At 38.3% G+C, this 21,921-nt stretch overlaps 1 protein-coding gene and 1 pseudogene across 2 annotated transcripts in view; both read right to left on the bottom strand.

Moving 5' to 3' along the window:
* SNX7 (sorting nexin 7) overlaps positions 1–21,312 on the bottom strand; it is a 67,208-nt gene extending 45,896 nt beyond the window's left edge. The window contains exons 1-2 of one of the 2 annotated variants that reach the window (XM_025038466.1): positions 21,100–21,312; positions 135–317 (exon numbers count right to left, since the gene is read on the bottom strand). In XM_025038466.1, coding sequence (XP_024894234.1) covers positions 135–317; positions 21,100–21,279 — 363 coding nt within the window. In that variant the 5' untranslated portion in view covers positions 21,280–21,312. The remainder of the gene's footprint in view (positions 1–134; positions 318–21,099) is intronic. The other variant, XM_006919550.3, reaches the window with a different exon arrangement.
* Positions 12,887–13,005, bottom strand: LOC112469192 (annotated as a pseudogene).
* Positions 21,313–21,921: the final 609 nt, after the last annotated feature.

Below are 21,921 nucleotides of genomic sequence, written 5' to 3'. Positions count from 1 at the left end.
CCCAAAATGGTTGAAAAATAAGTCAATTCAGTCAAGACTCTATAATGCGGAGAGTTACAGTTACAGAACAAGAAGCATTCCCAAAAGTTCAAAGATGGCAACAATATCCAAGAAAATGTTCATTAAGTGTTTACCTTAGTAATAATCCTATAAGTAATGAAAGTTTCAATTGTAGTAACATGGCTTTCAGGTTCATCAACTGTAATAAAAAGATCTTTCAAATCTGGCTCATCTTCAAACTTGACTTGGTTTATCATTGATAAAGGGGATGTTGGCATCATAGGGCTGAAGGAATTCATGTCCATCAGAGAGGCATCCTAAGGAATAAAATTCAAAAATTAACACTTATGGAAAAAAAAACTGTTAAAATCCTTTTTCATAGACACCACAAATATTAATGAAATATCTCAAGAACAAAAAAGATAACTGGACTCCTGGTTAAGTACGGTATGTCAAACATGTATTTTTATCTCTGCTTCCTCTTAAAGTCCTACGTTTAAAATGACAAAGAATCAAACAAATAAAAACAAAATGACAAAAAGGCAGGAAAAAGCACAAACCCTCAAGGTAAAAAGAAGAGACTAAGCAGAATTTAGTTTTTGGAAACTGGAACTCTAATTGTCAAGTGGTAACTGAAATAACAGTGCAGAGAAAGCTGAAAAGTAAACCTAGGAAAGAATGGTAAATTAGGAAGAAGAAGGCACATTTATGCCAGACGATCCCAGAGACCGTGGACACAGAGTGCTGGTGGAGCCCAAACCGGAGGATTGGTGAAAAAGCTAATATAGCAAAAAACGTTAGTACCTCATATTCCCTCAACTATCCTATGCTATCAGGTGACTTTTCCTCCTCAATTTTGCAAAGAACTGTAAGTTTACTTTCTGGAGTGTCTCTGAACTCAAGGGCACCAGGCAAGATAGAGGGAGAGAGGGAGGCCCTAGGAAAACACACATCTCAAGGGACAGACCTACATCCAAATGGAAAGATTACGGCCCTCTTCCCTAGTTTGGGGAGCGGGGACGGGGAAGTGGGAGTAGGAGTTTTCCTCTCTCAGTTGACTGGTCCCAGAAAAAACTGACAGTTGTAGCTCCTTGATGATTAGCCAGGTCTCTGCATAATCATGCTACAGGGAAGCCCCCACAACGCCCGCTGCATATCTGCTCAGCTTCTCATTACCTGGGGTAGGAACTACAGAACATCTGACTATATGAAAAGCCTCTGATGTGAAAAAAGGATTCATAGACAAATAAAATACAGAAATCAGACAGAATAGAGACAGGATGCTTAAAAAATAGATGACATCGTCAGAGATAAGAATGACATCAAATTCATGAATGAAAACAGGTGTTACATATAGTTAAACGGTTAAGAACAGCAGCAAAACCAGTAAAAAAGGAGTCTTATGAAAATTTAAACATGATAGTAGAGTAAAAACTCAACAGAAAGTTTAAAAGATAGAATTCAAGAACTAAGTTAAACCAAAATAATAATAGTTGGAAAAGAATAAAGTATTTTTTAAAATTAAAGGATCCAGGCAGACAGTACCTGAATAAAAAGAATTCCAGAAAATGAAGAAGGAAAATGTCCTTTGAACTGAAGTGTGTCTAGGTTGGTAGGGCTTATCAGGCCTCCTCAAAATGAATGGGTCAGTGGTGGATGGGTGGTACTCCTACAAGCAACAATCACTCTGACATTTCATAATAGTAGAGATTTTAAAATTCCTAAAAGCTTCCAGAGAGAATATAGACAGGTAAAATACAATAGGAATCTCAGGAATAAGAATAGCTTCAGATTTCTCGATGGGAACACTGCAAACTAAATAACAGTAAAATACTACTTTCAAATTTTTGAGAGGAAAATATCTCTACCTAGAATTCTCTTTAGCCAGGCAAATTGTCATTCAAGTTTACAAACAGAATAAAGCCATTTCAGATATGAAAGATTTCAAAAACTGACTTCCCATGTACCCATTTTTTAGAAGCTTCTGTACTTTTCCAAAGCAAGGGCATATACCAAGAAAGAAGAAACAGGATCTGAAAACAGGAGATTCAACAGAAAAAAGAACTAAAGGAAATTCCTTGGATGGTGGTGAGAGAACATTCCAGATTGACAGCTTTGCAGCCGACCTAGAGAACAACCCACACAGACTGAACCAGGAAGACAGAGTCTCCAGGGAGAGGAACAAGGAAAAAGAATAAGAGAGGGAAAGGAAGAAGAGATAGAGGGGAAGAGAAAAAGAAAGGGGAGTGAGCAAAGGAAGCGGGGAGGGAGAGAGGGAGGGAGGCCGGCAGAATACCTGATATGTTTAAACATAATAAAGGAAGAATGCTGTGTTAGAGTTTGTAGATGAATTACAATGGGTGCAAAGAAAGCCGACAGGGGGAGAAAGTGAGAGAGAGAAAGGGAGGGATAAAAAAAGAGAATGAATGAATAAATGAATGATGAACTCTCAAGAAAATGAAAGGTGTATAAGAATGAAAATGTAATAGTTCACCATATGGCTTGACTGTGAATAAAAGTTGTTCTGAATCCTGAATTGAACCAAAAATGGTGATATAATTATGTTAACATGGTAGGAGGGAAAATATATGTATGAGGGGAGAAGACACTACCTATCAAATAGCTTCAAAAACGCTAATACCATTATGGAAAAGGAAGGTGAGGAACCGCTCAGACTGGAGAACACCAAAGGCACACAACAGCCAAGTGCAGCACATGTTCTTGGATCGGACTCCGTACCAAAGGGGGACAACCTCTGTTTTCTTCTCTCTGAAGGATGCTATTGGGACAACTGGAGAAATGTGCAAGGGTCTGAGGATCAGAATGTAGTGTTGTGTCAATGTTACTGCCCCGATTTTGTTATTTCTACTGTGATGATCATGTAGGAGAGAACGCTCGTTTTCAAAAACTACATAGACCTATTTAGGAGTAACAAAACGTCATGTCTCCAATTTATTTAGTTTACACAGAGAGAGAGACAATGGAAGTCGTGAAACGGTAATAATTGGGAAATCTAGGTTCTTTGTGATTTTCTTGCAACATTTCTCCAACTTTGGAAATTATTTCAAAATGAAAAGTATGTCTACAGTTTTCAAAAGTCAATGCATTCCACAAGGCTTACAATAAAAACAAATTAAAACATAAAAAAGCAGCACAGTGTGCTTCAGTTGCTATTACTACTTCATGCTCCTCAGATACAAATTCAGAACTCTATTAGCTATTTTTGTCTTCGTCGCAGCCTTTCTTTCAAAATAACATGTATATTGCTTTTCTTAACTTTTCAATTTTGATATTATCAGTAGGTTTCCTACTAAAGAGGATGAAGAATATTTATTTATTTAGTCAACTAAGTATGTAGGTATAGACACATGTTCTATTTTACTCAATGGGTTATAATCCATTAATAGCACACTTTATTTTGATCTTATAAATATCCAAAACCTGCCTAGTGGGAGCCCCTGAAAGCTGGCATCTGTGTGTTTTTGTTATATCTTCATTATTTCTTGAGCACTTTCCTTTCTGGCATAAAAGATGTTTCAGGTTTATCTTGTATTTTCCCTGCCCCAGTCATGAATCAGACATTTCTCCAAGGAGTTCTTCCTTTTAGAGGAGACTGGTATTTAGAAACCAAAATATAAATGCTAGGAAATATAAGTATGATACACTTATATACACATACATGTACACACACACATATATATATACATACACAAATCTGGACCTAGATATACACAGATAGAAATATAAACAGATATTAAATACCACAAGTTCACACTGATAAGGCTTATTTCGGTCTTCTTCCTTTCCATATTTGTAATTCTTCTCTCAAGCAGAGAAAAGCCTGGCCCCCGTTGACCTGAATATATTTACTTCTTTGCTCAAACCCCTGTATGTAACCAGCCTCCCAACCCTGCCAGTTGACTCCTCAGCCCTGACCACGTCGGCCAAGGCAGCCTTATTCTCATCCCCAACCACCCTGCACCCTCCTCAGCCCCAGGCCCACTGGCCACTTCCTTGGACATGCCAGTCATCTCCTCAGGCAGCTTCAATAGTTTGTTTGCTTTTAAATAAGTGAAAGAGAAGGGCTATGTGTTATTTTTTAAATAAAATTGCCAAAATAAAGCAAAAGATGACATACAGTAAATTTTAAATATAAGTAATACTTTGTTCAAATGTTACTATCGATGTAACACGTGAGTTATTTCCTCAGTAGCAGTAATGACTTCTCCAGCTTTGTACTTTCTCTTTTAGTTTTATTTTCTCCAAAAGTAAGAATGCGGATATTAGAATCAAATATTTGTCTGTTGTTGTGCAAAGACCAAAGATAACTGACACACTTAGAGATTAATTCTGCAAACAAGACCCATCTTAGCTTAGCAACAGAGTTGGCCCATCCTGAACGAAAAAATAATTAAAAGGAGGCCAAAAACAGGGTTCTAGTCCTGTTTCTGCCACTGACTATGCAGGTGAACTTGAACAACTAATTCGGCCTTTCTAGGTCATATTGAAGAGCTGGACTTGAAAATCTCCAAAATCTCTCTCACAAGGCTAAATTAACACAACTTTCAAATGCATTAATACAGTAAAATGTAGCAAAATTCTGATATTTAAGGAAAGGTACTTTTTTCATAGTACCATGAATGAGAAAAGTTTGAAATCATGATATGGGCTCTCTTTCTCCTCAAAACACATCAACTTAAATGTTTTTGAAGTATCAGTAATAGCTAGAGCACTATTCTCAAGGTTCTTCCCACACCAAAAATTAGTTACGTGAAGTATAATTCAGCATTTGGGTAACGCTTTGATGCAATAATATAAGAGATAATGTAGTAGGACACGCTAATTGAAGAGACAAACAAGAACAATGGTTTTTTGAGTAAGAAGAGTTTGGTTATTGTGATTGCAAAATGACTCTGAAAATAAAAAACATTTAGGCATGGTTTAAACTAAAAAATTCATGACAAGTTACAGATGGGTTAATCAGACACACAAAAATACAGAGAAAATAAATATCTTGCAACAACAGTTTAGCAAAATAAATTATGGTATGTATATTCCTATGATAGAATACAATAAAGTCTATCCATATGATAGAATAAAGTAATTATAAGTAATGTTTTCAAAGACTGTATAGCAACTTGGAAAATGTATGTTATTAAGAGAAAATGGTTATAAAAATTTGTGCACAAGTAGATTCTAATGTATATGTGTATGTACGACAGAGAGAGGCCAGAGGGTAGGAGAGAAAAAGTGTGTGTGTGCGCATGTGTATGTGTATGTGTGTGTGAGAGAGAGACAGACAGAGAGAGAGAACACAAATACACTTGCAATGTACATGCGTGGCCAAACTTAGAAGCTATACAAAAAAAGTTAACACGTTATTCCAGGTATTGAGATTACTGTTGAATTTAATACTTTCCTATGTGAGTTTCTGTTTTTCCAAGTATTCTAAAATAAACATATTATTCTGAAAAAAATTAAAATTGTTAGAGTCAACACTGTATGTAACGTGTTCAGAGACAGTAAGAACTATTGTAATAAACTGAAAGAGTTTTCTAGGGCCATTTTGGCAGAAGACTTTAGATTACATTTGATTTTTTTAACTCATCAGAGTTTCATAGTTATATGGGAAATTTTAAAATATGCCTGGAATCACATGAAAATGGGATTGTCAAAATAAATTATAGGATGCTAACACAATGGAATACTAAACAGCCATTAAAACACAGAGTTTTAGAAGTTCCAAATAAATGTGCAATCAGCATGTACAAAGATCCCTCTCAATAACCATTTCGTATAAATAGTTTTGTAAGCTGACAAATTTTAATTCGATGGGCAAATGTACTTTAAATTTCACCAACATTGCATACAACCATGTGCTTTGGCACTGTGTGAAGTCACCCTCTTAACTCACCACAACCCACTTCTTGTACCTACTACATAATTAGCATTCTATTTCCTCTGCTTAAAATGTATCCTTTTGTAGAGTGGGAAAGATCTGCATGAATTTACAAAGGCTCGCAATTCCAATGAGTGTAGTGTGGTGTCATAAAAATATGCTTCAATATCTAGCAAAGGAAGAAAATTACAGGCTGAAATTTAGCAACATCCAAGATTTCAGTAGAAGAATTTAAATTACTGTGAATCACTCAAAAACATTCTTAAAACCTCAATAAAACTGACTATCCAAAGTGTTTTATATTCACTTCAAAAAAAAAAGGGGGGGAAAGAAAATACACTGACAATACTTAACAGATTTACATTTGGACATGAATAAGTGAAGAAAATAAGTGTTTGAGAAGATCCAAAGAAGCAATTAACCAAAAAGAACTCCATTTAACCTTTTGTGGTTAATGCTTTTCATGACAAATGGATCACTGAAATCTGTTCTTTCCAAACAAAGGGCTCGGCCCGCAGCACTGCCCGCCTCCCTCTCCCGCCAGTTCTCTTTCTTTCTCTCTCTCTCCCACACCTCAACTCCATTTACACATTCATTCATTCTTAGCAATTGGATGTATGTCCATTATCTTATGACCTTTTAAACAATGAAAATACATCTTTTCATTTTTTTTGTCTTCGAGAGATTAAAGCAGAATAGTCATTATCTGTGTGATGAATCTCTACTAAGTTAAATAACACTAAATATCTTTCCTATAACTAGCATAAGGTAAACACACACGACAAAAAAATCTTGGGGTGTTTTCAGGCTGAGATCTGAATACATGTAATAGAGAAGTAAGCCAAATTATTGCAGGAAGCCGTTGTCTGTTATCTTTACTCCAATGTAACATTTACTGTAAGAGAAACTATTAAAGTGACTTTACTAAAATAAACGGACATTAGAATTGTGTTAGCATGATACTGGAATTTACTGACAAAGTCACTTACGAATTACGCATAAGTTTCCCTTGTTGTTACTTTTGGTTTATTATAAGCATTTGTTATGAGTTGAATTATGTCCTTCCAAAATTCACATGTTGAAGTCCTAACCCCTAGTACTTCAGAATGTGGATTTACTCGGATAGGGTCCTTACAGAGGTAATCAAGTTAAAATGTGGCCGTTGGGGTGGGTCTCGATGCAACACGACTGGTGTCGCAATAAAAAAGGAAACTGGGACACAGAGACTTCTGTAGAAGGAAGATGATGTTAAGAGACATAGAGAGATGACGACCGTCTTTAAGCCAGGATGAGAGGTCTGTAAGAGATCTTTCCCTCACTGCCTCAAGAGGAACCAACACTGCTGACATCTTGGTTTCAGACTTCGAGCTTCCAGAACTGTGAAGAAATAAACTTCTGTCATTTGAGACACTTAATCTGCAGTACTTTGCTATATAGCAGCCTTAGCAAACTAACAGCATCTCTGTACATAAAGTTGTACACAATAAAAATTTAAGGAAAGAAGCAAGAGTAGAAAGGAAGGAAGGAATTATGATTAAGATAGCTCATCCTTGCTCTATTCACTCATTTTTTATGGATTAACAATCAACTTCAGTAATTTCTGAGAAGTGTTTTTGCCTCCCTCCTGTAATGCTAGTAGATATTGCCAAAATTCTACCACTGAAATGAAATACATAGCTGAAATTTCAAACAAACAATGGCTTGCTAATATTTGAGTGCCCAGGAGCTAAACACCTGAAGAAACAAACAGGTTAAAGGATGAGATGTGACCTCTCTAAGAGGTGTCCTTCCTTAATATTCCTCACTAAAACGCCACTCAGGAGCAACTCATAAATATAACATGAATTGCTCTGATAATATTAAATCGCATCTACCATCTGTGCACAAACAGCTATTTTCTCTTTACAAGTAAGGAGAAAAAACTCTATGTGAGAAGTGTGATAAATCAGAATACTGGCATGAAAAGGCCATGCAAATAAAACTGCTGATGCCCATAAAACATGCACACCAAGAGACATCTGGTAAAAAAGCAGCTTAAAGCGGAAGGAGTTGGGGAAGCCATGTTGTTCTGAGGGACACTCATCTCGAGGGGCCTAAATTTAGACTCACCAGCTGTGTTTTGGTTTACAACTCCTTCCAATCTGCCTGCTTATAATAATAATAAAAAATTAGAAAGGCCTTCTGTAGAACACTGTTGAAAATGTGATTGGGGGAAAAGCCAGCCTATGTCGCGTTCTATAAAGGGGTACACAACACTCTAATCTTGTTTGACACAATTCCCAGGGGTATATAGTATCTATACCCTTCTAGGCATAGACAGTAATTTATTTATCCGTTTTTATGTTTCTAGAGATTTTTATTTTTTAACAGTGTTGCCTTGAATGCAGTTGGACTTCCTTGGCTTTTGTACACTATAAAGCTATATACTGACCACAGAAAATTTTCACATAATTTTATTTTTCCCTGTGGCCAAAAAACATAAATAAAGAATGTGGCATATTGAAAGAAGAAGTCTCTGTACACAAGCAAAGCTAAACTTAATTCAAGTTTGGACCGCTACCAGCTATGTGAACCTGGTCAAGTCACTTTACCTTTCTGAGGTTGTTTTCTCACTTGTAACCTCTTAGAGAAGTCATACCTAACCTTGGATCACAGAAGATCAAGGAGAAGATAAAAAGAGATGAATAAGTGTGATGTATACATTGCCTGCTTGAAGGCTTTATGTGAATTATCTTATATAAACCTTATCATGACCCTGTAGAGTATGTTCTATTTCTTACCCGCCTTTTTTTTTTTTTTGTCGCCAGAGAGCAATGCTATTGAGTAGGTCCTCTTTTACCACAGTTTTCAGATGAGTGAAATGAACAGGTTAAATTACTTATTCAAACTCTAACTGCTGTTAAGTGAAGGAACCAGCATTTGACTTCCTAACTGCCAATCAGTCAACTGTACATCAAGATATGATCTCTGGGAGTTATCATTGAATTCACTTATTCAGTTTCCTATGAAATTAAATACAAATCTAAAGCAAGAATAAATCAAGTTCTATGGTTTACATCTAGTTATATAGTGCACAAATATAAGGAAGTATGAGTATACTCAAGTATGCTTGGAAATCAGGAAAGACTAGAGACAGAAGAATGGATATATAAGTTGTGGTACATACATACGAGGTTATAAATACTACACAGCAATGAAAACTGACTACGACTTCATGTCAGAACATAGAGAGACCTCATAAAGTAGATGTTAGGTGAAAAAAAATCAGAGACTTCACATAAAACAGTATCATTTTTAAAAGTCCTAACAAGATACAAATGCACATAAATCCTTAATATATATTACTTCAAGATACATATATAAACTTTTATGCAAACCAAACAAATGATAAACACGAAATTCAGATTACTATTTTCTTTGAACAGAATGAGAAATAATCTTGGGGAGAGCCTCACAGAAAATGTCAAAATTTGGGGTTATGTTTTATTTTGTAAGCTGAATGGTGGGAACATGGATGCAAATTTTATTATTCTATTTCTAGAGGTCGACAAACATTTTCCATAAAGGGCCAGAGAGTAAATTTAGGCCTTTTGAGCCATCTTGTCTCTGCCAAAATTACCCTGGCCATTGTAGTGTGAAGGCAGTTATAGGCAATCCCTCAATGAATAGGTGTAGCTGCATGCCAATAAAACTTTATTTACAAAGATGAAGTGGATCAGATTTTGCCCAGAGGTTGTTTTTTCCCTTGCTTTACACTATAGATGTTACATAGTTATACAATATATAGAGACAGATATAATATAGATATATACATTATATTATTCTTTTGTATGCATGAAAATATTCTATAATAAAAAATCATATTAAAAGTTTTGAAAAGCTTTAAAAAGGTATGTTCGAATAGGATAAAGATATATTCTTGATTACTGAAAATTATCTATGTTCTTTTCAGTTTTTTTTCAATGAACCATTGAAATAAAAATAAATTCTTCTTGACCATTGCTGAGCAGGTAAAAAAAATTGTTCCAGATTTTTAGCATTTACATTTTTTTCAGATGCTTTGTTTTTACACTCGCACACACATACACTAAAAAATTAGTGTTTTTAATCACCTCAGGAAAGATTTCTGCATATGTCAGGAAGAACGAATAAAGAACAAGGAAGATGTTCAGGCTGAAAGACAGGCAAAGCTCTCTCACTAAGTGTGTCCTCCAAACCACTCTTACCTGTGTGCCTCAGTGATATGTCATATTACCACACTGGAAGCCATGAATCCTAATATCCACAAATGATAAGGGTCTAGTAAACCTGCCTTAAAATAAGTTTGGGGTACTGGATACATATATGAAACACCGTATCAGCCAACTACCTGTTGTAGATTCAGTGATGACTAACTGGAAGCACAGCAAGCCAAGAAAAATAATTACTCTAAGCAGAACTCCTGAAGAGGTTAAAATATGTCTTATGGGCAGATAACACTGCAGACCCAACTCAGGAATGTAATAAAAATGTTTCCTAAGGAGCACAGCCAGCTGACTGCACACTTAATAGGCATGGCTAAAATGGATCCTGGTACAGTAAATGAAAACTTCTCTAAACCAAAGTGCTGTCTTCATAGATATTCTCCAGGAAAGGGCTGAGTTGCCTTGAAATCTAACCAACCAACAAATAGGAGCATTTCTGAAAGGACTTAATATATGCTTATATCAGGAAAGCTAGTTGACAGTTAAAACTGCTGTACCAAGAATATTCTTATCCCCTAGTACTTCTAAATAGCCTGGCAGATACTACATGTAATGACTCACTCAAAGGGGAGTTTTACACATATATAGAATTTAAGAGACAGTACAGGAATTTTGGTAACACTCTCAACTGTAATTGAAAGCATACGTCTCAGTTATTTTAAATGAAAAGTATCCTACCTTGTTAACTTTCTCTCCACAGTGCCGCCTTTGACTCCATGGATTGTTTCCCTACTTTACATACTTTTAACCTTGGCAGTTATACACATAGCCTCACCCAGACTATCAATATATTACTACGATAACCTCCCTTAAATAAGTATAAGCTCCTTAAATAGAGAAACTCACTGTCTGCATTTTATATATAGCTAGAGGTTTTTAAGGATCTGTAAGATATTACTCAGACTATTTGTGAACATTAGCCAATTGCATTAATTAGTTAATTATTATGTGATTTATTATTGTATTATTAATTATGACAAATGCCCTCTCATTTATCTCAATTATGCTTGGCTAACTTCTTACCTAGTGGAGAATTTTCCTCTTTGTATTTAACATTCCATAGAAAAAAACTTGGTTTTCCTTATTTGCAAAGGTCGAATACACCATCTGCCTGTAAGTTTGCCTCAAAACCATTGTGGGAGATGGTATAATCGTCCCCTACGACCCTCTGTCTTCCAACAGGAGGCTTACACCCTCTGGTCAATTGCCAGGTAACTTTCAGAGCCTCTTTATAAAAGGAAAACCGTTCCCCACCCCAATGGATTTGACCAGTGACTTGCTTTGGATGACGGTGTGTATCTGGGCGGAGATTTGGGAGCCACTGCCTGCCTCCACTGGTGCTTGTATTGCTTTTCCTCTTCCAGGAATGACATGTCCCTGTCAGGGGCCACTCCTTCGGTCTTGATCCCCAAATGAAGAAGACACATGAGGCAGACTCAAAGCCTACAACAGACTCACAGCCCAGTCACAACTGAAAGGTACAAGAGAAGGAAATACTCTTCAATGTTCTATTAGATTAAATACATATCGGTACAGATGTATGTATACACACACATACACACGCTTAACTTCCTCAGAGTCAGTACAAAAGAACAAATTAGGGATTTTCACCCCAGTTTTGAAGATTCACATACCAAGAGTTTGCCATCTGTTTTTGGTCACACATGAAAAGGCTTTTATTGTCACTTTAGGTAGAATTTCTATTCTTAATGTTTAATTTAAAGAGATTATGCTCTGTTTTTCATTTTTAAATAAAAATTATTTCTTATATTAAAAAATTAAAGCCATGACTAATAAAAATGAAATTAGAACAAAAATGAACCTGAGAAATACTATGCTAAATGAAAGAAACCAGAGGCAAAAGGTCACTTGTGGTATGATTCCACTTATATGAAGTTTCCTGAAAAGCAAATATATAGAGACAGGAAATAGTAGATTAATAGTTTGTATGGCTGGGAGCAAAATGGCATAATGGATTTTGGGGGGAGAAAAATATTCTAAATCAATATTACAGTGATTGTACAATTTAGTAAATTTACTAAAAAAATCATTCATTCAAAATGGATAAATTTTATGGTATATAAATTCTATCTCAATAACATTAGTTGGTTAATAAAACAATTAAAAATAATATGTCATATCAAAGCATTTCTCAAAGTAAAAAAAATTATTTCAATTTCAATTTTTAAAAACTACTGGTTTAACCTGTTTTATTTTTAGTGTTTTACTGATTTTTATGTCAGTATTTGCTAATACTTTTGATTGCCTAGTCTATTTTTTTTATTAATTCTATAGATAACACTGTGTTATCCAGCATGACTAACATATGCAGTGTCAGAGCTGATCAAATATTCTGTTTAAAACAGACAAAATCTTTCAAGCATACAACTTTTCACCTGTTTATTGAGAAAACTTTAAAATATCTTCTTAAAGTGAGTAACGGTGAATGTTTAACTTTTAGTCCTATATGCTCTTTGGAAAATGTGGGATGCAAATAAATAAATACATGAATAAAATTAATGTTGAACACTACAACCACATAGCTATTGAATCCGTTCCCTTTTGATCACACTGGCCACTTGTTTTTTTAATCTATCTATCTATCTACCTACCTACCTATCTACCTACCTACCTACCTATTTAGGCAAGCTTTGGTTGACCTCACAGATTGCAAAGACCTTGTCAGCTTACAATCTATTATTGATTGATTGATTGATTGATTGATTTCTTATTTTATTTTTTATGCCTACAGTACTGGGTTTTCCTAGGTGGTCTCCCATCCAAGTACTAACCAGGCCCAACCCTGCTTAGCTTCTGAGATCAGATGGGATCGGGCTTGTTCAGGGTAGCATGGCTGTAGACCACACTGGCCACTTGTAAAACTGTAGCAGGCTATCAGTTAGTTATACTAGAGTACCTTATCAGAACCACAGGGATGCAGAAATATAACTGCCCCTTTAAAACTCAATAAAGTACATTCTTTAGAGTATATTAGTTCAAATCTGGAGTCTTTTGACATCATTTTCCCATAATATTTGTAATAGTTTTCTCATTGGCACTGACCAATAAACAAATGAAATACTGTTGTCTGCATTAAAGAACTGTAGTTCCCTTTCCTACAGGTTCCCATGGGCCCCCCCCTCCTTTGGGCTAAACAACAGCCATTCCCCTTTGCAAATATAACATTGAGGATGGTTTCTGCTGGTGCCTTTCTCTTTCTGCATCTGCATTTCCAGACTTCAGATATACTCGGGGAGCTACTTAAAATTCACCATCATTTCTTTCCTACTGGAGTGGGGTTCCATCACAATACAAGACCAACACAATACAGACTGAATTTACTGAAAACAGATCATTGACAAATTATAGTAATAATTAGGTCTTTCACAGGAAAAAAGTCACAGGCTATGTCATCACTAACATACTTATTTCATAACTATTTAGATTTCTTATTCCCCTACCTTTAAGGACTTTAATTTACTGAAGCTAGAGAAGCAAACAAGGTTTTACAGAAGAGAAATAAAAACCTGTTTGTAAGGCAAAATGTATTAAGTATTACAAGATTCAAAACACTATTTAAAAAGCGCAAAGTGGAGAAATTAATTCTACTTGGAGATGAAGAAGCCCCTAGGGAAGAGGCAGTGTTATGCTGGGCCATAACGAACAGAAAGGATTCGTTTTGACCCAGCAATAATTACTAAGAGGTAGAAAAACATAGAGTAAGTTCACCTAGTGGCAAGCGGACCAACCTAGATCAGTGCTTCTAGATCAGTGCTTTTCAAATTGTAAGGTGCAAACAAGCCACGAGGAATCCTACTAAAGTACAGACCCTGATCCACTGGCTATGGAGTGGGTTCTGAGATCACATTTCTAATAAGCTCCAAAGCGAGGCAGCGGGTGCATGGGACATGCTTGGAGTAGTAAGGCTGTGGAGGACAGAGTGGTGACACAGGTGTCAGGACAGCCAGGTGCAGCCTGATCACCAAGAGCCTTGAATGGCAAAATGTGAAAATACGGTCAGAGCTGTGTGCTCTAGAAACATGTTTGCTGTGGGCACTCAAGATAGACTAGAGGCAGAAGATTTGAGACTGAGACTTGATGAGACAATTTTAATAGCTCTAAGAGGTAACCATGGAACTACTCTGTCTATAGCAGTGGGAACAGGAAGAAGGCACTAATTCCAAAGACAGCAGGAAGATAAAACTGATGGGGACTTTTTCGATATGTAGGGGACATGGAGAGTGAGTGAAAGGTATAAATAGAAGGCAACAGTATTTCATTCTAGAGATCTAAGAAACCGTCACATCATTAGCACAGAATTAAATGGAAAAGATAACAGGTATGAGAATAAACATATAGGGATTAGGAAATGGCAAATATCTCAGTTTGGGGATTATGTTGACGGGTGAGTAGGACCATATAATTAAGACTTCCCACTGCTCTCGCAGTTTAAATTTAGTAAGTTAAAATTCCATTTGCAATAGCCTGTTAATAGTGGAAAGCGACAGTCCAACTGTCACACCCATCCCTCCTCTGGGACAGTTAGTCATCCAGCTTGTGCTAGAACATTTTTAGTGACAGAATTCATGACCATGCTGAGTAACCCCTTTCATTTTGGAACCTTCAATTAGAAAACTTCCTTAAATGAACTTAAATGAACCTAAAACATGTCTTCACATATTTTTGACTAGTATTGTTTGACTAGTATTTGCCTTCAAAACGACATTTAACCCATCTAGATCATAATAGTCTTCATAAAAGACCCAAGTCTTTTCCAAGATAAATTACATTTTGTTCTTTTCTAGCCTCTCTTCATAGGCCACAGTTGCCAGAACACAGCGGTTAAACCCCTTTGTTTCTTCTCCTTCGAGATGGCAAATGCATGGCCAGACTGTTGCCACTGCAGCCCTCCCCACCTCTTGTGCCAAGGGAAGACAGTGCTGATGGATCCATGCCCCCTCTCTGCCAAGCCCAGACAAGATCCTCGGCTCCATCTCAACATAGCATTCGAAAGAATCAATAACAGGGCACTGGCATCCTCAGATGAGATACTATCCCTTGGCCACTTTCTGTCACAGACCATCGATTTCCCTTTCAAATACAGGGAATGGAAGAGAGCTTCAGAGGTAGCAATGGACAGTTCAGATTACAGTACAATTAATACTCTGCATGACCTTGAAAATGTGGTTTGTTTAGATTCAATATCATGTCATTTATGTAAATTGATCTTTCAGTCACGGAAAATCACTAGGAATGTTTGCACATAAATGGTCCTATGCAAGGTCTCCCCAAACTTATTTAAAATTTCCTTATTTGTTTTAATTCTATTGCTGATCACATATGCTGACCATAAGGAGAATTTGAGGATTCTTCTTTCTACTTTGCTCACCCACACTTCCTCTTCTGGGAGGAATACAAAAGACAGAGAACACATAAGAAGCCTGTGATGGTAGATAGTGGAGCTTCTAGTAGTAGGAATATAAACAGTCCTAGATGAGCGCTTTGCTTTATTGATTCCTCTTGTTTTAACCATCAAAATATTAAGACCCTCTGAGACAGGGTCAGGACATAAGCCAGAGAAAGGAGAACATACGATCTGCCTGCTGTAATCCTGTATTCCAGATTTTAAGTGAGTTGGGCAATTGAGAATGTATACGCACACACACACACAGTTAAACATGCTTACATACTATACACACATTAATATATATGTATATACACACATGCATATGCTATACACACCTGTACAGATATATGTACATGTGTGCATACATGTGCATGCATGTGTGTATATGTGTGTTTTATATATTTCAGCAGATCATCAAGGGAGGAAATCACTCATTCTTTCAAGGATATTTCTCAAGTAACCATAATTCACACTAGTAATAAAATAATGATTTGTTTAGGCCTCCAGTGTTCAAAGTGGCAGCCCCTGCTATAGGTGGCTACTTAGATTAAAGTGCAGATTAATTAAAGAGAATTAAAAGGTCAGTTCCTCAGATGCACTAGCACATTTCAAGTGCTCAAAAGTCACGTGTGGCCAGTGGCTGCCACATTAGACAGGAAGATTTAGAATGTACCCATCACTGCAGGTAGTCTTGGACAGCAGGGCCCTATGGTCCTGATCCACACTCAGCAGTGTTTACTAAGAGCCAGGCACTACTTATAAGCTCTTTACATATCGTAAATCATCTAATCCTCATATTTCTTATTTTCCCTCATTATACAGATGAAATATCTGAGGCATTGGGAGTTTAAGTGACTTGCCCAAGGAAACAAAGCTAGTAAGCTATGGATCGGAATTTCAAATATAGGCAGTATAGCTATAGAGTCTGTACTCCTAACCACTAAGCTTATGTCATGGCTATATTTTTATCTACAATGAGTACCAGAGCTTTCTTCAGGACTTCCCATTCATGCCAATTAAATTTCATAGTCTGTTCTTGATCCCAGTACTCTATCAAAAGATTTGGAAGACTGATTATGTTACGGACTACTGCCTATAGTTTCTACTGTTGTGTAACAAACCATCATAAAACTTAGTGGCATAAAATAATTTTACTGTCTTTATAATTTTTTATGCTCACTCGTTTATTGGGTCAGGAATTCAGACAGGACACAGCATTAGTGGCTTGTCTCTTTTCCATTGTATGTGGGGCCTCAGCTAGAGGACTTGATGGCTGGGGTGTCTCAATGCTGGGGACTGAAAACATTCAGACATCTTCATTCACAAGCCAACCAGTTGATGCTGGATGGTGCCTGGGACTTTGGCTGGGGCAACTGACCAGAGCATTTACAGGTGGTTTCTCAAGGGAACCTGGGCTTCCTCACAACATAGAGGCCTTAAAATGCATCTCTTAAATAAAGCTTCAAAAAGCAGTGTCCTACTGGACAAAGTACACCTGCATTTCCTTTTATGATTTAGCCCTGGAAGTTGCATGTTATCACTTCCACCATATTGCATTGATCAAAGCAGTCACAAACCCACCTATATTGAGGAAGAAGAGCAGAGATCCCACCACTTGATAGGAAGATGGCAGGTCACATTATAGAGGAGCATATGGGATGGGAGGTAAAATATGGCTATCGGTACCCAAAGCTACTCTCCACACTTTTGTACTATGTATTATGATGGTTATTCTTCATTTTTCTCCCACAACGGCCAGCTCCCACCACCTATTCTCTATGTCCTGGAAGGAGGCTGATCCCTATGGATGACATCACCTGAGCAGCTCGCCCAGTGGGGGCCACAAGCAGGAGAGCCAAGAGGGAGGAGAGGAGCTCGGGGAAGTACTCCCTACGTCCCCCTTGCTTTGGCGCCACATTTCTGGCCATTGCACATTTCTAGCTACATTTCTTTGTAAATACAGCTCCCTTCAGAGCTCTGGCTGTCACCATGTCCAGCAACACCATTTCCATCTCTCTTTCCTTTAGGTGCTAATGATTTTTTAATACTGCACATTTCTAAGTGCCTCAGTATCCCTTGTTTGTTCCTGAATCCTGCACCAAATTCTATAAATAGTTCCTGCATTAAACTCCTTTCACTTAAATTATTGGAGAGAGTTCTGATTTTCATCAGGGCCATACAAGCACACAAAAGGAACTACATAGACATGGTTCAGAGAACAACTGTGAAAAATCGATAACTAAACTTCCAATATCTTCTAATATTTGATAGAACTGTTGAATAGTACAATTATGTCCCTCCATCATTACACTGAATTTCTGAATTGACAGATATCCAACATATATAGTTTTCCATCATTCTCATAAAACACGATCACCTCTTTCTTTTAACAGTTTTTATTAACAAAAGAGTTCTGTAGTTTTGATAGCTTTGTGGAGATTAAAAGCAAGTCTACTGCTTTATGCTTTCCAGAACTTCCTTTTTGCCTATTCTTTTTTCTTTCTTTCTTTTTCTTTTTCTTTTTCTTTTTTTAATATTTACCTATCTCTAACTTTTGGGCACCATGCCTGAATTCCATGAATTCTCAAAGATGACTAGTGGTGAAGACGATAATTACATTTGTAAATTCTTTGATTATCCTGGATGATATAGATCTTATTTTTTGGTACTAAATATCTTTAAAAAGGCCAATATTAAGAACTGTCATTTACTGAGTGCCAGAGAAGCATCTCAGTGTTTCAGTGTGACCTATTTACCAATGCTCTATTTCAACTGCTATTTCGTCTACATATTATACTATTTAATAATAAAGCCAATTTATTTTGTTTTACTATATTAATTTTCTCCCAAAAGAATTTTTTTCCTTTCAATGTAGAGAAATTTGCCTTTTCTCTACTTAAATTTTTTGCAAGCCACATCTCAGTTCGCCCCAGTTCTAACACTATTCTTACACAGTATTATAATTTCTATCCTTTTTCTTTTCCTTTTTTTGAATCATAGGTTGCATTTTCTGACCTTCCAACATCTATACTTGTTTTTTTAAGTCAATATCCTCTGCCTTCCCTGTGCTCTCTTAAGGTTTGGTATCATTTTCTCACTGGACTATGTAAAAATTTAGAACAATGCTTCGTTTTACTTTCCATCTTTATTTATATTGCCATTTACAGTTTCTGTCACATCTTCCACCTGGACTCCAAGACTGTGATAGCAAAAACTGAATAATGCATTTCTTTCTATCCAAAGAATCCTTAGCACAAAGTCTTATGCAAAAATACTTAATATGTATTTGCCACATATGGGCAATATACTGTAGGGGGAAAAGGAAATGTAAGTCAAAATCCTACTTTTTAAAAAGCTCCTGGACAGTGTCATGGTATATATTCACAAATTGTCTACGGGAATAAGGGACTAAAATTGTGAATGTATACTGAATATGAAAGTGGTCGATCCCCAGGTACTAAAGGATAACGTTATATACTTCAGAAGTAATTCTCAATACCATTCTAGGGCAGGCTGGCCAGTGGTAGGTTGTATAGAGGAGCCAGCTAGAAATGAAGTATTAGAAAGAGAGGCCAAATGCAGAGGACTTTCTTAAATATGCTTGTCTCACTGGCTATGGTTAATGGTTGAAAAAAATTCAACTTATTGATATATAAGCAGGCAGCTAATTTAAAATTTTCCAAGTATTCTTTTTGGGCTTTAACCAACATAATATCCTTACCTTAATCTATGTGGTTCTATAGAAATGGTTCTTAACTTTTCCTAAGTGGCCAATACACGTAGTTATACAACACTAACAAGCAGGGTGGATCTAGGTGTACTGGTCTGAAGCTTACAGCCTTTTAAAAAGAATACAAAATCAGGTGGAAAAACAAATTTATATTTAGAATGGGAAAAGAATCTCAACAACTGATTGGAACCATACAGACCTAGAATCCTTTCTTCTGAGATAGCTTTAGGCAATTTTGCAGAAGGGCTAACTTAGAAATGGGTCTGCTGCAACCTGTCATTCCCTTCCCACCTAGAAGGTCTATGACTCCCAGTAACTCTCAACATTTCCAGAGGCCTAAGCAAATGAACACTGAAAGCTACATCTAAAGCTTAAATTTTATCATTAGCTTCACCTTAGATCCACCCCCTGACAACTGGGGTTCAATTAAAACAGTGATAAAGAGAGGGCTGGGACACCTAGAATCGGGGAAAGAAACCATATGACAAGTTTAAAACAATCCCAGATGATTCTGATCACAGTTACCACTTCTAACACTGCCTCCTCCCATTCTGGCAGTTTCACAGTGCAGAGCCATATCCGAAAATTCGCCAACTAGCAGTATCTAAGCAGGCAAGTAAAGAGGCCAATTGTCTTTCATCTGAAAATAAAGTATGTGTGGGATATAAAAAGACAGTGTTAACTTTTTGCAAGCAAACCTCCATAAATCCATTGTTCTACCATTTAAACACATTGAAATGTCACATAACTTTACCAAGAGCACAAAACTGACACTCTGGCTGAACATCTAGACTAGTGCCTACCATTTCATTTAATCCTAAGGATTAAAAAAAAAAAAAAAAAAGAATTTTACATATTTCCCTCAGGGTCAGAGTATAACTGTTCACTTTCTAATTTCAGTTCGCCCTCCGTAAATAAAGCAGTGCTTAGATATGTTGCTTTACCTAACACCCGAAGGTAACATTTAACTACAGCCTGGGCTTCTTAGTAATACAATGTTCTCATTTCAAATCAAGTCTTCTACCAGCAGCAACGTGAGAAACTGGAGTGTCATTCAACGGCCCTGCGAGAATGGTAGTTTTTCTTTTCCAAAAAGAAATAGCAACCACTAGTCTGCACGCACAAGTCTACCAACTGATCTACGTCAATTTCTCTCCAACTAAACTACAAGTTAAGAGGACTCTTGGGTCCTAGATTTCCCTGGGAGGCGGGGCGGGGGAGAAAGCGGTGGCTGTGGTTTGGGTGGCGGTAACTTACAGTTTGGGAGATCCCGAGCTCCATGGCGGAGAAGCTTCCTGTTGGCCACCCGAACCCTTTTCTCCCGAAGAGAGGATTCCCTCGCACCCATCCCCACTGAACTTGAGACTCACCTCGGATGTCACCCAGTCTCAAATCCCCAACCGGCAACCCTAAATCAACAATCATTTCCCTAGATTCGGGTGATTCTCCCAGAGATTGGGGCTGGCTGCGCCCGAAAAGAAGCTGCCAGAGGCTGGGGCACTTTCGGGCCACCGCCTCCCGGGTTTGGGCACTGTCCCCAAAAGTCTGTGTCAGAGGAGAAAAGAGAAGGCGAAAACGGGGGAAAAAATCACAACTTTGCAGACTGCAAGAAGCCCTGCCCCATGGAAGGTCATAGTGCAGAGGAAAGGGAGGCTGCGGATCGGGGCCCGGCCGAGTCCCGCAGCCAGGGGACCCCACCCACCTCCAGCTCCGAGCCTCCGCTGGGGCAGGGCGAGCGCGCTGGGCAGGCAGCCCACGGCGCTGCCAACTCCCGGAGTTGACGGGGAACTTTGCCGGGACGCGTCTCCACTGCCCTCACCTTACTGAACACCTCCAGGTCGTCCTCGTCCTCGTCCAGGTCCAGCACGTCGACCTGCAGCAGGGCGGAGGAGCCGCGGCTGCGCAGGAGGGGGCCGCCGCCCCCCGGGCTCTCGCCGTCGGCGCCCCGGGCCGGGAGGCCAGAGGAGCGCTCGGGAGATGCCCGGCGCTCGCCCTCCATCCCGAGAGTGCGCGCCCGCGGGCCGCAGCCGCCAGCCCGGCTCCCCGGAGCGTGCCCATTGGCTCCCGCGCCTCCTGCACCTCCCCGGCCGGCCCCGCTCCAGCCCCTCGCCCGCTGCGCAGACGCGGAACTGCTGGGCCGAGCGCGGGGCCGCGGTTCATCCCCACCTGGCCCCGGGCCTGCGGGAGACGCAGGAATGAGACGGACTCCGGCTCGGGGCAGGAGAGGGACGCTGTCCCCTCGAAGGTAGGAGGAGGGCGTCCTGGCACCGATCTAGCTCGGCGCTGCCGAGCGAGGGTTTCCGTAGCGGTGGGGGTCTGGCCACTAGCGTCAGAGCGAACCAGCAACTTCAGCGGATCCGCGGTGGGGCTGGAAGGCAGCCGACCCATCCTGCCAAGAGAAAGTCAATACAGTATTTCCTGTATTTTAATGGTTGCCTTTCTTCTTGGTTGTGGTTTTTGAGCCTGTCTTTTACTGAGGCTAATGCAAAAATAAATAAAAATAAGAGACATGAAAATATCTTGTTTTGTAATTGATTTTTTGACCTAGTGACGACTGTGTGGTCATTTCGTTGTCAAGCCAGAGAGGTTGGATTTAAAAACTATTTTCAGCCACTTTCAAATGTAATTTTACTCCAGGAAG

The sequence above is a fragment of the Pteropus alecto genome, unplaced genomic scaffold, assembly GCF_000325575.1.
Source record: "Pteropus alecto unplaced genomic scaffold, ASM32557v1 scaffold106, whole genome shotgun sequence".
Classification (NCBI taxonomy): Eukaryota; Metazoa; Chordata; class Mammalia; order Chiroptera; family Pteropodidae; genus Pteropus; species Pteropus alecto.
Note: the sequence above shows the minus strand (reverse complement) of the source record. Positions and strands in the feature narration are given on the sequence as shown.